At 50.9% G+C, this 13789-nt stretch overlaps 1 protein-coding gene across 5 annotated transcripts in view; it reads right to left on the bottom strand.

The window, feature by feature from the left end:
- Adcy3 (adenylate cyclase 3) overlaps positions 1-13789 on the bottom strand; it is a 78869-nt gene that overhangs the window by 1049 nt on the left and 64031 nt on the right. For 3 of the 5 annotated variants that reach the window (XM_029484630.1, XM_029484629.1, XM_029484628.1), the window contains exons 9-21: positions 13054-13182; positions 11459-11601; positions 11157-11318; positions 8959-9046; positions 8039-8155; positions 6053-6312; positions 5698-5763; positions 3800-3884; positions 3031-3189; positions 2149-2295; positions 1598-1717; positions 876-999; positions 274-398 (exon numbers count right to left, since the gene is read on the bottom strand). In XM_029484630.1, coding sequence (XP_029340490.1) covers positions 274-398; positions 876-999; positions 1598-1717; positions 2149-2295; positions 3031-3189; positions 3800-3884; positions 5698-5763; positions 6053-6312; positions 8039-8155; positions 8959-9046; positions 11157-11318; positions 11459-11601; positions 13054-13182 — 1725 coding nt within the window. The remainder of the gene's footprint in view (positions 1-273; positions 399-875; positions 1000-1597; positions 1718-2148; positions 2296-3030; positions 3190-3799; positions 3885-5697; positions 5764-6052; positions 6313-8038; positions 8156-8958; positions 9047-11156; positions 11319-11458; positions 11602-13053; positions 13183-13789) is intronic. The other 2 variants (XM_021178608.2, XM_021178609.2) reach the window with 1 other exon arrangement.

The raw sequence follows: 13789 nt of genomic DNA, 5'->3' as shown, positions 1-13789 counted from the left end.
CCATTTCATGGCACTGATACAGGTTCAAGACAGTTTAGTTGTTAACTCTGTACCGAACGGAGGCTGTTTCCACCCAAACCTGAATCTTAAATGTTTTGAGTGAATCAAAGCCTTAGAGGCCTCAGTCCATGTTTCCTTGGCCCTGTGGCACTGCCAACACTGACCTAATGCCCACAGGCAGGAGCCAGTAATATATGGCAAAGCACCAGGCTTCTACTTGTGTTGCACTCCCTGCATTCAAACCAACATGCTCAGTTCTAGTACTGAACATACCTGGATGTTGCCCATGACTCCTGTGGATTCCATCCTGCTGGCCACATTGACCGTATTGCCCCAGATGTCATAGTGTGGTTTCCGGGCTCCAATGACGCCAGCCAGAACCCCTCCTTTGTTCATGCCTAGGGTAGAGGAATGGAGCATGGCCACAAGCCAAACTTGTATTAGCTTTCCACAAACTACCAATTTCTCTCTCACAGACGATCATCTGACCCCCGCCCACAAGGCTGCTAATAGGAACACCTGTGTCCCTTGGTAAAAATTCCTTCACAGCTGTCTCTCAGGACTATAGTGGCCAGCTTCAATGTAACCTTCCTAATACTTCAAACCCCTGTAAATTTGCCCAGAAGTAGTGAGGCCACTCCTCATATGGGTAGCTGGCACAAACCTTGGGGGAGGCAGGTGCGGAAGGGAGTCTGAACTGCCATTGGAAACAGTAGGGATGGGTCTATCTTTGTACTATTCCATTACTGTAGATTTCTACATGTGGACAATCTCCAAGAGGGCAGAACTAAATGTCCTCTGGCTCCCCTACCAATCTGCCTTTGCTTTTTAAGCCTCTGTTCTGCTGAGGCCTCCAGTGCTGGTGGTGCCTTTACCTATGCGCAACATGAAGTTGTTGAATGACTGGTTGTTGATGTTTGTGAGCGTGTCCTTCATGGCTAATGCAAAGTCGGCCAGGTCAGCCAGGTGCTGCCAACGCTCCTTGTCTGACTTCTCCTCCTGTGTGAAAGCATGTTGACATTGTCAGAACCAACAGGCCATGACCATAACAACTAGGCAAGTGACAACTAGGACACAAGGTGGCAGGCTGCTAAGGAGGGCCAGCATGTCACCACTGCAGAATTCCCTCCCACATCTGTTTAGGGGAAGGAGGCCCTGTCTCAGCTGCATCCTGTGTGCCACGTGACCGGTCACAAGGCAGAGCTTTCGTTGCTCTGTCTGAGTCTGGTCCTGCGTGGTTCCTCCAGGCTGTAAGCACTTAGTGAACACCTTCAGCTTGCTTGCCTCAGCCTCAGTTCAGGGAGCTCCCATGTAAAGGAAGACTAGATGATGCTTTAAGATCCATGCTTGCTCGGGATTCTCCATCAGGGAATCACACAGCAGGCTCCACGGGTCCACCCCAGCTCAGTGAAAAGGCCAGGCAGCAGCAGCAGGGAGATTCCACTAATCCAGTTCTTAAACACTGGGGCATGGCCCGTCAGTGATGCTGGGGGCACTGTGGGAATGAGCCCTTTGCACAAGAATCTTCATTAACTTCATCTGATTCTCATTTCCCATGGTCTGCGGGCACGAGCTGCCTCTCTAGCTACTGGGTTACCTTGCTGGAGCTTGTAAAGCCATTGGTGTTGACATCTGGTGTGACTCCTGAAGCTGCCATATAGGTGCTGCCAATAGTTTTGATCTTGGTGATGACCCGGAATTTGGGATTGTCCAGGAGCTGAGGACGGAATTAGAACAGCTAAGGAAGAGGGGTGAACGTGGTATCAAGGTTGCCCGTTTCTAAGGCCCACCAGTGTGTCTGAGACTCCTATACTGCCTTTGTTCACTCCCTGCTACCTGGGCATGTGAGCCTCAGCCTCAGTTACCATAACCTTAACACTAAGTTAAATGGCTAGTCTCCTTAGGTGGTGGGAGTCCTAAGGAAAAGTATGCAGTCAGTGTTTAATAGGGGCTTGAGGTAGGAGAGAGGACAATCCTTAGCCCCATGAACTTGCCAGGGTCACCCCAGGATTCTGCCTCAGCCCTCAGACTCGTGAGTTCTAGATGGCCGCAGAAGCCCAGTTACTGTAAAAGACTCACGTGGGAAATGTGTAGAACTTGTCTGAGATGTGATACAAAAGAAGCTAGCTCTGACAGGAGGACACTTACAGAGTCAAAATCAGAGATGATCTCATTGAGGAAGCGTAGACACTCGATGCCACCGTTGTTGATGCTCTCCTCAGTGTAGAAGTCGGCAAAGTTGGGCAAGGAGGCAAACATGACTCCAATCTCGTCATAAGACTGGCTGTACAGCTCCTAAAAAGAGGCAAGGTCAGTCTGGGATACTGCTGTGCAAACGGGAGGACCAGGGTTCTCCAGTGCATGGGAAGTAGACGCCAGCTGCCTAGTCAGACTAACAGTGAGCCCTAGGTTCTGCAAGAGACACTCCTTCCACATACTGGGACAAGCAGTAAAGAACCTTCAGCCTCCATGTGCACACATGCATACACGTGTGCATACTCCTCACAGAGAAGGGCCAAGCACTCGAGAGATGGCTGCCTGGTAGGATGGTAAACTAAGGGAGCTTAGGTTGGCCTCACACAGGATGTGTGTACTCAACTATTTGAACTCAACTTTGAATGATTAGATGAGAAGCACTCCTCCATGGCCCCTGCATCTGTTCCTGTCCTGCCTTCCTTTAGTGATGGACTGCCTGCCTGGAAGTGTAAGATGAAGTAAACCCTTCCTCCCCAAGTTGCTTATGGCCACGGTGTTTCATCCCAATAACAGAAACCTCTCCAGGGAAGGTGAGTGGGGTGGTCAGCCACCTTGGTTTGAGAAGGTCTTATTGGCAGGAGGGGCACTCTGGTTCAGTAGGGGGTCCCAGAGATGCAGCATACCAGCAATATTCTGTAGCAGAGACCCTGGGAATATCTCTTGGTTTGTTTCTGGTTATGTCCAGCCATACTTGGACTTCCAATCCCAGTTTTAAAGGGACCTTGACTCAGTGCTCCTCAGAGAAAGAATAAGCTCCACATGACATCCTCTTACCTCATCTCTCTTCTTGGACCCCAGAAAATGGCGTGCAACATGCTCAGGCAACATGTTGGTGACCAAGGCCTCATTCCATCGGCGCATTTCGTAGACACGTTCTTTCTGGTCATGGACCTCAATCTTCCACAAGAACAGTGTTCGGGCCAGTTTTTCCACCTACAGACATAGGTCAGGTGAGATGTGTGCTCTAAAGCCATCCAATGGAAAGGTTTAGAACAGGGGTATTGAATATCGTGTAGGATAACACTGGAAGGAGACCACTAAATGACAGAAGAGCTGCGAGGAGTCACCTAATCAAAATGACATCCCACAGTTGCATTAAGGACCTGGGCCTCTTGATACAGTAGAGATCCAAGCTGGGCTGGGGCGCAGGGGCCACAAAGAGGGTTCTGCCAGAACCAAGAGGCATCCCCATCTCGAGCAGCTCCATTTATGAAGGGATCTGGGGGAGCTGTACTTCCCTGGCAAACCACTTGGGGGCATCCAAGCTAACTGTCCTTGTATGGATGCTTCGTCTTTACCAAACAGAACTTCATTAGGGCCTTTCCCTTTCTCTTCTGACTCCAAGGCTAGCGTTTCAGTGACCGCCCCCATCACCCATACCAGGGTGAGTGCAGAGGCCTCGAAGAAGCTGGGCACAGCAGAGCTGGTGCATCCCATGTGCCATATTAGGTGATGGAGCTGCTGCTCGTTAGGTGCCTGGGCTTCTGAGTTCTAAGATAGCTCGCTGGGAGGCCCTTAACACAGAGGAGGGCGTGGCACTCACGTGGCGCGAGAAGTAGTAAAAGCTCAGCATCATGACGAACATCATCACAGTCATGGAGTACTTGGAAGGCACCAGGGGCAGCCTGCTGGACAGAAAGGACCGTGAAGTGCGCCTTTGCCACCCTCCAGCTGTGCTATTCGCGATCGATCAATCGATCACTGGGGGGGGTGGGGGCAGAGAGGCTTCAGAAGCTTCCCCCACCTCAGTTCCTCTCCTAGTCCCAGTGGCCCTCTCCTCCCGCAGCATGTGACTAGGCTATTGGACTTGGAATCAACAGAGCCCTAGCTCCCCTGGCTACAGGCCATTCACACTAACCTGTTCCTCAGATGCTTAGCAAGGTATAGGATCTAAGATAGACACTATAGGATTTTGAAGAAGAGACTCCCTAGCATGGGACCAGGCTACAATCTTGCTGTGGTGCCTTTCTAAGTTTAACCCTAGTTTTGTGTGGACTTGGAGTTAATTTCCATCACTGTATACAACTCTGCTACATGAAGAGGCCATTTTACCTGTTACCACTGATGTCCTTTGGGCTTTGTAATATGGAGGACGAGGCTACTAGAGATCTTCTCGCATGTCTACCATGGGGTATATATGTATGTATGAGCTTTTCTAAGACATATATAGAAGTGGAGTTTCAGGGCTATTATGGGTTTTAGACTTTTGTTTGCGATAAGATCTCATGTGTCCCAGGCTGGCCTTGAACGGTTGCCCTCCTGCCTCCATTAGGTACACTCTCCATTTCCAGTTTATGCAGTTTGGGGAACCCCAGGCTTTTTCCATGCTAAGGCAAGCATTCTACCAAATGAGCTGTATCTCCAACCCCATAGGTCTATTCCTAACCAAATCCAAATGGCTAAAAGTATACCACCACCAAGAGTGTGTGAGTTAACACTGAACTTAATAACAGCTTGAGCTGGGCGTGGTGGCGCACACCTTTAGTCCCAGCACTCGGGAGGCACAGGCAGGCGGATTTCTGAGTTCGAGGCCAGCCTAGTCTACAAAGTAAGTTCCAGGACAGCCAGGGCTACACAGAGAAACCCTGTCTCGAAAAACCAAAACCAAAACAAAACAAAACAAAAAAACAAAAAAACAAAAAACAAAAAGCTTGAAATTTTTGCCACATTGGTGGGGTATAGTGACAGTTTGTTATGGCTTTGTGTTTGGGTTTTGTTTTGTTTTGTTTTGCTTGTCTAAATGCCCTTCACTGGTGTCCATTTAAGACTCTTTTTTTCCCCCTGAAACTCACTCTGTAGATCAGGTTAGCATCGAACTCACAGAGATCTGCCTGCCTTTGCTTCTCAAGTGCTGGGATTAAAGGTGTGTGCCACCACTGCCTAGCCATTTAGACTTATTTTATGAAGGGCACATTCAAGTCTCCTGCTTTTCCTCCATTAGCACATCTTAAATAAAATAAAATAATTAAATAAAATTATTAAATTAAATTTAAAAACTTCACCTCAGGGTCTGCTCTAAACCTTTAAGGTGCATCTTAGAGAACATCAGTGTTCTCAGGGCAGCCAGCCTAGGACAGCTGATCCATGATGGACTCCAGAGGGGAGGGCTGACCGCCTTGATTCCACCTTAGCCCTCTTTCTTCGCTTCCCTGCCTGTGTGTATCCTGCGAGCCTGTTAACTGCAGCTGCCATCCACTCGAGTCTTTTCCGCTCCAGCCCCTGTACCCTACCTTCCACACACACAGCTCTGCTCTCAACTCTTCCGTCTCCGAAGTAAGAGGAGCCCAGATGGCCAGGTCCACACTGGACACAGCCGCTGCCCAGCTAATCCATGGACATACTCAACTCCTTTAACTGATGTGCCTGCAAGCATGTCACAGTTGCTGCCTATGGGTCGGGCTAGGAAGCAGACAAGGAGGAAATCCACACAGTGACTCTTACCTGTCAGTGCCATTGAGCCCAGGGGTGGCAAGTACCTGCATCTTCTCTAAGGCCACCATGGGAGTGCTGTTGAGGAGATAATAGTACATTCAGGCTACATCTGGGTGTAAGAGGCTGATACCCCAGCCAAACACTGAGGTGTCTCAAATCTACTCGGTGAGATGGAAAGGACCACTCCCAACAGGCTGTGCGTGTCTGTGAGAAAGCCCTGGATTTTCATGACTCATCATTATTTCTCTGAGGAACATGAGGTAGAAAGCCAGCTCAGCTCAGGCAGGTGGCCTCGAAACAGGGACAGGGTGGGGCATGTAAGAGGAAAGAGACCACGCACACACTCAATCAGGCTTCATCTTACTCCTTTTCCTGAAAGCGCTTGTGGTCGTATTCATCAAAGACAGGACACCAGGCGTACAGGTTGATGGCAGTCACGGCGCCTGTGACGAGCAGCATGAGCGTCAGCTTCACCATGTGGCTGACCTGCACCAGCATGATGGTGGCGATGAGCGACAGCACAGCTACATAGTTGTAGTACTTGGGGTTCTCCATGCAGCCGCCGTCCAGCTCCATCCCAGCTGTCATGTTGTAAGGTCCCATGTAGTACTGGAGACAGCTAAGCTGGAGGCCAGGACAAGGGGTGGGGGACAGATGAAAGGGACCATCAGCAGCAAGTTAGAGGGCTCGCTCAGCGATGGCTCCCTCCACAGTGCCCTCAGAGACATGCGAAGTCTGCAGAGAGTGAGCTTACACGTTAGTGACTGCTATACAGAGCCGTATCATGATCTCAGCAGATGTTCAGAAAGACTCGCTGTGTATTGTTAGCACTGGATCTAAACTACAGAAACCCCTAGGACAGTCAGGAAGAGCAAAAAGAGACCCAGGACCCAGAGCTCCTGGTCCAACATGCTTTTCCCATCACACTTGCTGCAAGAGAGGCTGTGTGGTCATTTGGAATCTCTGGGGTGACAGCTATTCTGCTACCAGGGCACCCCTACCTTCTGGAGTCTATTCATTGGTTGCACTACTGTTCACCACAGTTAACAGAAAATGTATCCGTGAGCTAACTAAGCCTTTCTAGATAACCTGCAGCTCACCTAGCTTTGGGTAACAGCTTGGCATGTAATGCCGGGAGGTGCAAGGAGGATCCCTGTCACTCATCCCAGGTCCTGGACCATGGGATCAGGGGCGTCATTCTGCATGGTAGACACCATGCGACCCACAGACTTCCTGTGCTCTGAGCTCTCCTTGACCAGGTAGGTGTCCAGTTACAGCCCTACAGCTTTCCACTTCTAGTACTTCCAGAGTAAGTCTCTAGGCTCATTTTCCTCCCGTGCATAAGTTGCTAAATTACAGCAAGTACTATACAACATTCCTAAGAGGACTTAGGAGAGTGCATTCGGTATGCCCAAATTAGTCCGTATCGACTGATGGGAAAAGCGACCTTCCCTGTCCTCTTTCCCTCACAGAGCATCTAGCTGCCCTCTCACAGAACCCTAGCTCTCCATGAACCCAGCAGAACAGAAGATGGCCTCCCCAGAGATCTCCTAGGCCCTGTGAGGCTGTGTCCCTGCCCAGCCACCTAGGAATGTAGGCGGGCTACCTGATGAAATGGGCCCACCATTTCAGCCCAGTGGATCCCCACACAGGCTATGCTTCAGGGAACACAGCTCCTGAGTCCTTAGATCACAGAGACATCTCACGTGTGTGCATGCATATACACAAGATGCATGTACTTTTGGGAGCTAGAACAATCTCCTGTCATTCCATCAGTGATATCTGCTTTTTTGTTTGTTTGATTGACTGATTTTGTTTTTGAGACTAGGTCTCCCTTGGCCCAGAACAAGTCAGTAAATAAGTTTGCTAGCCAGTGAATCCCAGAGATCCTAGTGTCTGCTTCCCATCACTGAGACTATGAGCATTATACCACCATGCCTGGCTTTTTTCACATGCATTCTGGGGAAGAAACTCCGGTCCCAAACTGTTTACTAACTGAGCTATCTCCCGGGCACTGAAACTGCTTCGAATTCTGACTGTTGCTATGTGACCTAAAACAAGCAAACAGACCTTTCTGAATGTTAATCCCTATGTGTGGAGCCGCAGATGTTGGTCCACCCAGCTGTGGACTGGGCATGCTGGACCATGGGAAGGAAGGGGCTATGAAGACCTAAGTCAACCTTGGAAGTTTCCTGAATTCCCACAGGAAGACCCTCTCCACCTAACTGGGATGTTCAGTGTCAGATTTATCTACCTGAAATATATGCTGACGGACGCCCTGGCAAGCTGACAGCACTCAGCCCCTCTCCCCTGGCTTTATGCCCCCTTCAACCAGGAAGCAAAAGCTCACCATGTCCACAACATTGGCCATAACCAGAATGAAGATGGCTAACATGGCCCAGGTGTTCCGTGCCCAGCGGGTCCGGTCAATCCAAGATGAGAAGGCCACGAGCTTCTTGGGAAATGACTAGGGGAAAAACAAAACAAACAAGCAAACGTGGTGTCAAGGGATTGAGCCTCCACCTGTATGTCCTGAAGATATTACTGGCCGTGGCTGTATGTCCATCTGTATGTCCTGAAGATAGGACTACTCATGGCTGTATGTCCTAAGGATATGACTGCTCATGACTGATTGCTCCTATGCTCTGATTCCAGAAACCAAATTGACAGGGAGAAAGTGTAAGTGTGCAAGCCCTTGAGGTGGTATACAGCCCTAGGCCTTCAGGTCATAGCTCCTGGCTCAGCAGACACTTCCAGAAGGTGTGGGCAGCCCCAGAAGTGAGGCCAGGGCAGGGAGCAGCATTCAGGGCTAGCCACCTGCCTCGCTGCCTCCCTCTTCCTTTTCTGGATCAGTGACCTAATTTCCAGGTCACCTGGCGTGCGGCCTGTTAGACTGATTTTCCTAACACTGCTTTTCCCTTGTTATTCTGATCAAAAACTTCCTGGCACATGAGTGCCTACAGAACTCTTAATCTGGATTTTAAGGTCTTTCACACAGTTGAAGCCACCCCATCCTCCAGTTGGCTTTGCCCTTCACTGCCTTATATGTGTATAGTCATGGTCCACAAGATCCCATGTCACAGAAGGGATAAATGGGGAAGAGGGAGGGAGGGAGGGATGGATGGATGGATGGATGGATGGATGGATACCTAGATGACCCCCACAGACAAGCCTATCAGGACTTGACCAGAAGCCCAACTCCTATCATTTACACAGAGTAACACTCTAGAGACTAGGAGGTTCCAGGCACAACTGGAGAGCGCCTCTTACCCTGGGAAAGATGGCAGCCATGGAGCAGATGGTCAGGATCAGGAGCAGAACCTCCCCAACCACAAAGGTCACATAGTTTGTCATCAGCCTGTGGTAGAGAGAAGGTGACTGGGTGGTACAGGGGTCAGCTGAGCACAACCTTATGACTGGCAGCTTCTCTTTGACACCAGGAAACTGCTGTTTTTGTCTTAGAACAAGATGACAGGCCCTGACCGAGAGGAATGCCAACAAAGGGCCTGGGAATGCCACCCTTGAGCTGCTAACTGTCCACTGGGACTTTTGTAGAGGTGAGGAGGGTCATAGAGGCCCTGAAAATAGTCCAGTAATAGCCTGGGAAAGGGTTCTCAGGAATGAGCTAGGGTGAGAACAGTGCAGAGCACAGACGTGCTGAGGGCGTGAAGTGACCTCTGACCGCACAGAGCACTGACATGACTGAGGTTTTTCCACATCCATTTCTTCCCCTCCACTCTGGGAAATAACTCCGTCTGTTCCAGGTCCTTCTCATTCCTCCACAGAGAAAGAACACTCCTGCCAAGAGCCTCCATCCAGTACCCAACTCAGGGTCACCTCTTACACCTTCTCACTTGGCTTAGGGGACCTCTGGTCTCTGGTTTTAAGACCCCCACACAGGCCTTAAAGGGCCTCTCTTCCCACTCACTCACTCACCTTCATGACCTCAGTGAGCCTCATGCTCCCAAGTGTGTTCTGTGTGGGTGGCGCTCAGGTCTGTTCCTCCAGCCAGCCTCTCCCTGAGCCCCAGACTGTAACTCAGCTACCTCCTGGGCAGTGGTCACAGGCAGCTCACTCTAGACCTCTCCTGCTCTAAAGCGCTTATATTCTCTACCTTGGCTAATGTGCTTTGCTCAAATAAAAAGGCTCTGGAGATGTCCTTGGCTCTGCCCTTTCATAGCCCAGAACAAACCTGCCAGTGACTCTTGCCATCTTGGTCTTCAGAATCCAGCCAATAAAACTCAAGAGTCCAGCCCCTCATCCTCACCTTCTCTAACTCTGCCTGGTCCAAGTCACCATTGGCTTATTTCAGTCACTGTCATCTCTTAGCCTGGCCTCAGCTTCCACTCTTGCACACTAACTTGTTCTGACACACCCAGAGGGTCCCCTTCTCAAATCTGTACCCAACTTGTATCTTTCTGCCAGCTTCTGCATCCAAGAGTATGAACTGTGCCTGGCTCTCTACCCTAACTCCTGTCATTTCCCATACCACCCCAGCTCCCAGCACTGTCCCCTCACTATGCCTAGACAGGCTTGGCCCACGGCTGCCTCTCTGCCTGCCTGAGACGAGCATCCCCAGATGCAGTCCCCAGCCCTTCAGGACTGTAAAATACCACCTTGTCAGTGAGGTCTGCTCTGGCCAGTCTACAGAAGCCTGTGAACCCTGAAGGACCCCCCTTTCACCCTTCTTTGCCTTACACACTTTATCACTACTGCACACACACTTTCCTGTTTAAATGTCTGTGCCTTCTCCCATCACTACCTCTGCCCCCACAAGGTGATGTAAGCCTCGAAAGAGCTTGTTCTCTGCTACATCCCCAGACCCTGGGCTACATCATTTATAAACCGAATGGCTCTAACTTCACAGCAGTTTTGAATCATGCAGGGTAGGTATCCTCACTTGGCAGATAGATAAACTAGCACTCAGGGTGCCTTCTGGGACCTGCCACTGTCCTGCCTACAGAACCTCAGATGGTGGCAGCCAAGTCCCGAGGGTTCTGGAAGCTCCCTGCTAACCCAAGCAGGGCTCCATGATCCATTCATGGAAGACTGTGCAGAGGGGAGATGCCCGCTTGTCCCCTGAGGCTGGAAAGGTGATAATTAACCTTCAGGTAGGGCTTCCACAGCTGAGCCAATACTGAAATACCCTGCCTCACCCCAGAGGACCTGCCACTGACGTCAGTTTGTGTCCGGAGCCTAGAATCTAGTTTTACGAAGATGAGCCAAGAGTTGGCGTGACGCTGTGACTAAAGACTTGGCTATCCCTACTCTTCTCCCTAGAACCTCTCTAGCAGCCATCCTCTTGAATGGACCTGTCACCAGCCTTCCTACCCCTGCTGAGATGCCATTCCCCAAGGGTTGATTCTGCTGTGGAATCCAGCAAGGCCAGAGCCCCCTGCCCCTTACCCTGCTGTCACCCATTCCCTGGTCCTTCTCCCGCCTGTCAGCCCCACCCTGGGCCTCCTCACCAGGGGTCGATGAGTATCTCCACCATGGCTGTGCAGAAGAGGACCACACAGGAGCAACTGAAGGCAGCCCCGCTCTGCTTCTCCTTCTCCACCGAGTAGCGTGTTTCCATCTCTGGGTCCATGAACCTCATGGTCAGGAGGAATGTGTTTCTCTTCTTTACCCTGCCAGGGAAACAAGCCCTGTGACCCTCATGTCACGCCTACCATGATGGCTGGGATGGGACCCTGCTTCAGATGACTGTTCCCCTGCACTGAGTAAGGGCCAGGGAGGGGTGGCTGGGGCCCCAGCAGCAGCCACTTACACCTGGGCGGACTCCCGCTCCAGCAGGGCCTCGTTAAGCAGCTGGTTCAGTTCGTGCTCATCCTCAGAGGCGTCCACCACACGGTCCGCCAGGTCCTGGAGGCGCAGCCTGCGGCGGGGGTTGGGGAACGAGGGGTTGTCAGCCTGTAAGCCAGGGAGGCAGAGTCAGTGGGGCAGATGGGACAGGTTGGGGATGGTATGGCAAAGACTAGTGAAGAGGAGGGGACAGAGGTCACACTCCCGACGACCAAACCCTCTCTCCCCGGTTCCACCCTGCCACTGTCTGCTTGGTCCCCTAACAGAAGCTCTGCGGCAGCTGCCCACTGACGCAGGGGCCTTGGGGAACAGTAGTCCAGGTCCCAGATGGACCTGTTGTCTCACACGAAGCCTTACCTATGGACAACCTTGGGATCATATAATCCCAGCCCAGGGCTCAAGATTATCAGTCTCGAGTGGTCTAATGAGAAAGGGCTGCAGACAGGGCATCCACCACCACTTTATGCCCCATCAGAAAGAGAAGCAGCAAGTCCAAAATGGAAGGCAGGATTGTATCACACAGCCATTAGCCTCAGGGGTGACTGCCCAGACCCATCAGAGCTGTGTGAGTCTGAAAGGCATTTGAAGGCAGAGCTGAGATTCCTGGTTGGAGGCTTAGCAGTCCTGCTGGCTGCTTGATTCCAGACCAAGCTTCCCTCCTGTAAAATGTGGAGGTGGCCTGCTCTGGCACCGAGTCTCTTTCCCTGGAGCATAAGCTAGATATGAATGACACTACTAATGGTTAGGGCTACTGAAGAGTCACGGGCTTCTAAAGCCATGTCTGAGCCATGTCTACATAGTTTATGAGTCCACTTCCTATCAAGAAAAAAAAAATCTTTGCTTTTATTTTATGTGCATTGGTGTTTTGTCTGCATGTATGTCTGTGTGAGGGTGTCAGAAACCTCAGAACTGGAGTTACAGACAGGTATGAGCTGCTGTGTGGGTTCTGGGACTTGAACCCATGTTCTCTGGAAGAGGAGTCAGTGCTCTAAACCACTGAGCCATCTCTTCAGCCCCCCCAAAATTATCCTAGAGAGAAGCAGTGGGTGGATATGCAAAGAAAAACCATCTCTGTCTATCTTCTACAGCATCTAAAACCTTGGGGACCAGCTCCTGACTCCGCACCAGCTTCCAGCCAACAGAGCTTTCCGGCAGATATCAGCTTTATTAGTGGGCGTGTTTGACAGGTTTCCTAGTGAAGGGTGACTGTAGGTTGTCTCCTCATCCTTTGGCAACATGGCAGACCCCACTTCCAGGTCTTTGATGCATAGAACTCATGGGGTATGAGAAGGGCGAGTCTAGATACAAACTCTCACTCCCAAATAAGCTCCCATCCCGCAGAATCCTCACAGACCATGAACCTACAAGCCTGGGCCACTCCAGCTAGAAGATGTTTTGGGGTAGTACCTTTTGGGACCTTATTCTCCCTTCTCCCATGTAACTGAATTTACCCTCCTGAAAAGGAACAGAACCTAAGCTGGTGGCCAATACCCTCCTCCCAGGATAGGCTCCAGCTACAGCAGCCAATCGCCCCCCATCCCTGCCAGACCCCACCCCCACCTGGGCCTCCTGTTCTTCAGCCTCCTCTGATGTGGAGCCGCTGGCAGGGGCACTTCCATTGGGCTCCTTGGTCTCGATGAGGGCAGGGGAGCTGGGTTTGGAGGATGCCGGCGCTCCGTTTGGCATGGCCTGTCACAGACAAGAGTACTCCTCAGGACCACGAACCATAGCCTGCTACTTACCCCAGTCTGGGACCGTTCTATTATTGTTCCAGAAAGTTCCTCCTGCACTTATGGTGTCTTGCTGACATAGAAATTTCATCAGTTTGTCCTCTACGACATTCATGTTTTAAATCCTGTCATTTCCTGGTATCCACTGCTACTAAGAATAGTTTTCAAAACAGAGGGAGGACCCAATTGCTCCAACTCCTATTTCTAAGACACCACCTCGATGACAGTGCCCTGAGGTCTCATTCGGGTGAGGGCCTTGTCAAGTGAATAACCTCCACAAACCGCAGATTCGTGTTTGTCCTTGACAGAGTGAGTCAGACACTGTAAGGGGACACAGTTTGCTCACCCGATTAATACATGTCTGTTGAGCCCTGACTTCTAACCCACATTCTCAGGAGGAAGGGTGGACAATAGCAAAACAGAAGCTACCGCTGGACTGGGTGACACAGGCACTTTTCACACCTCTCTGCTCTTGTCATGGTCAGCCACCAGCCAGCCTTCCTAGGATCACTTGTCATGGTCAGCCACCAGCCAGCCTTCCTAGGATCACTTGTCATGGTCAGCCA

This window comes from Mus caroli, chromosome 12 (genome assembly GCF_900094665.2).
Source record: "Mus caroli chromosome 12, CAROLI_EIJ_v1.1, whole genome shotgun sequence".
Taxonomy (NCBI): Eukaryota; Metazoa; Chordata; class Mammalia; order Rodentia; family Muridae; genus Mus; species Mus caroli.
Note: the sequence above shows the minus strand (reverse complement) of the source record. Positions and strands in the feature narration are given on the sequence as shown.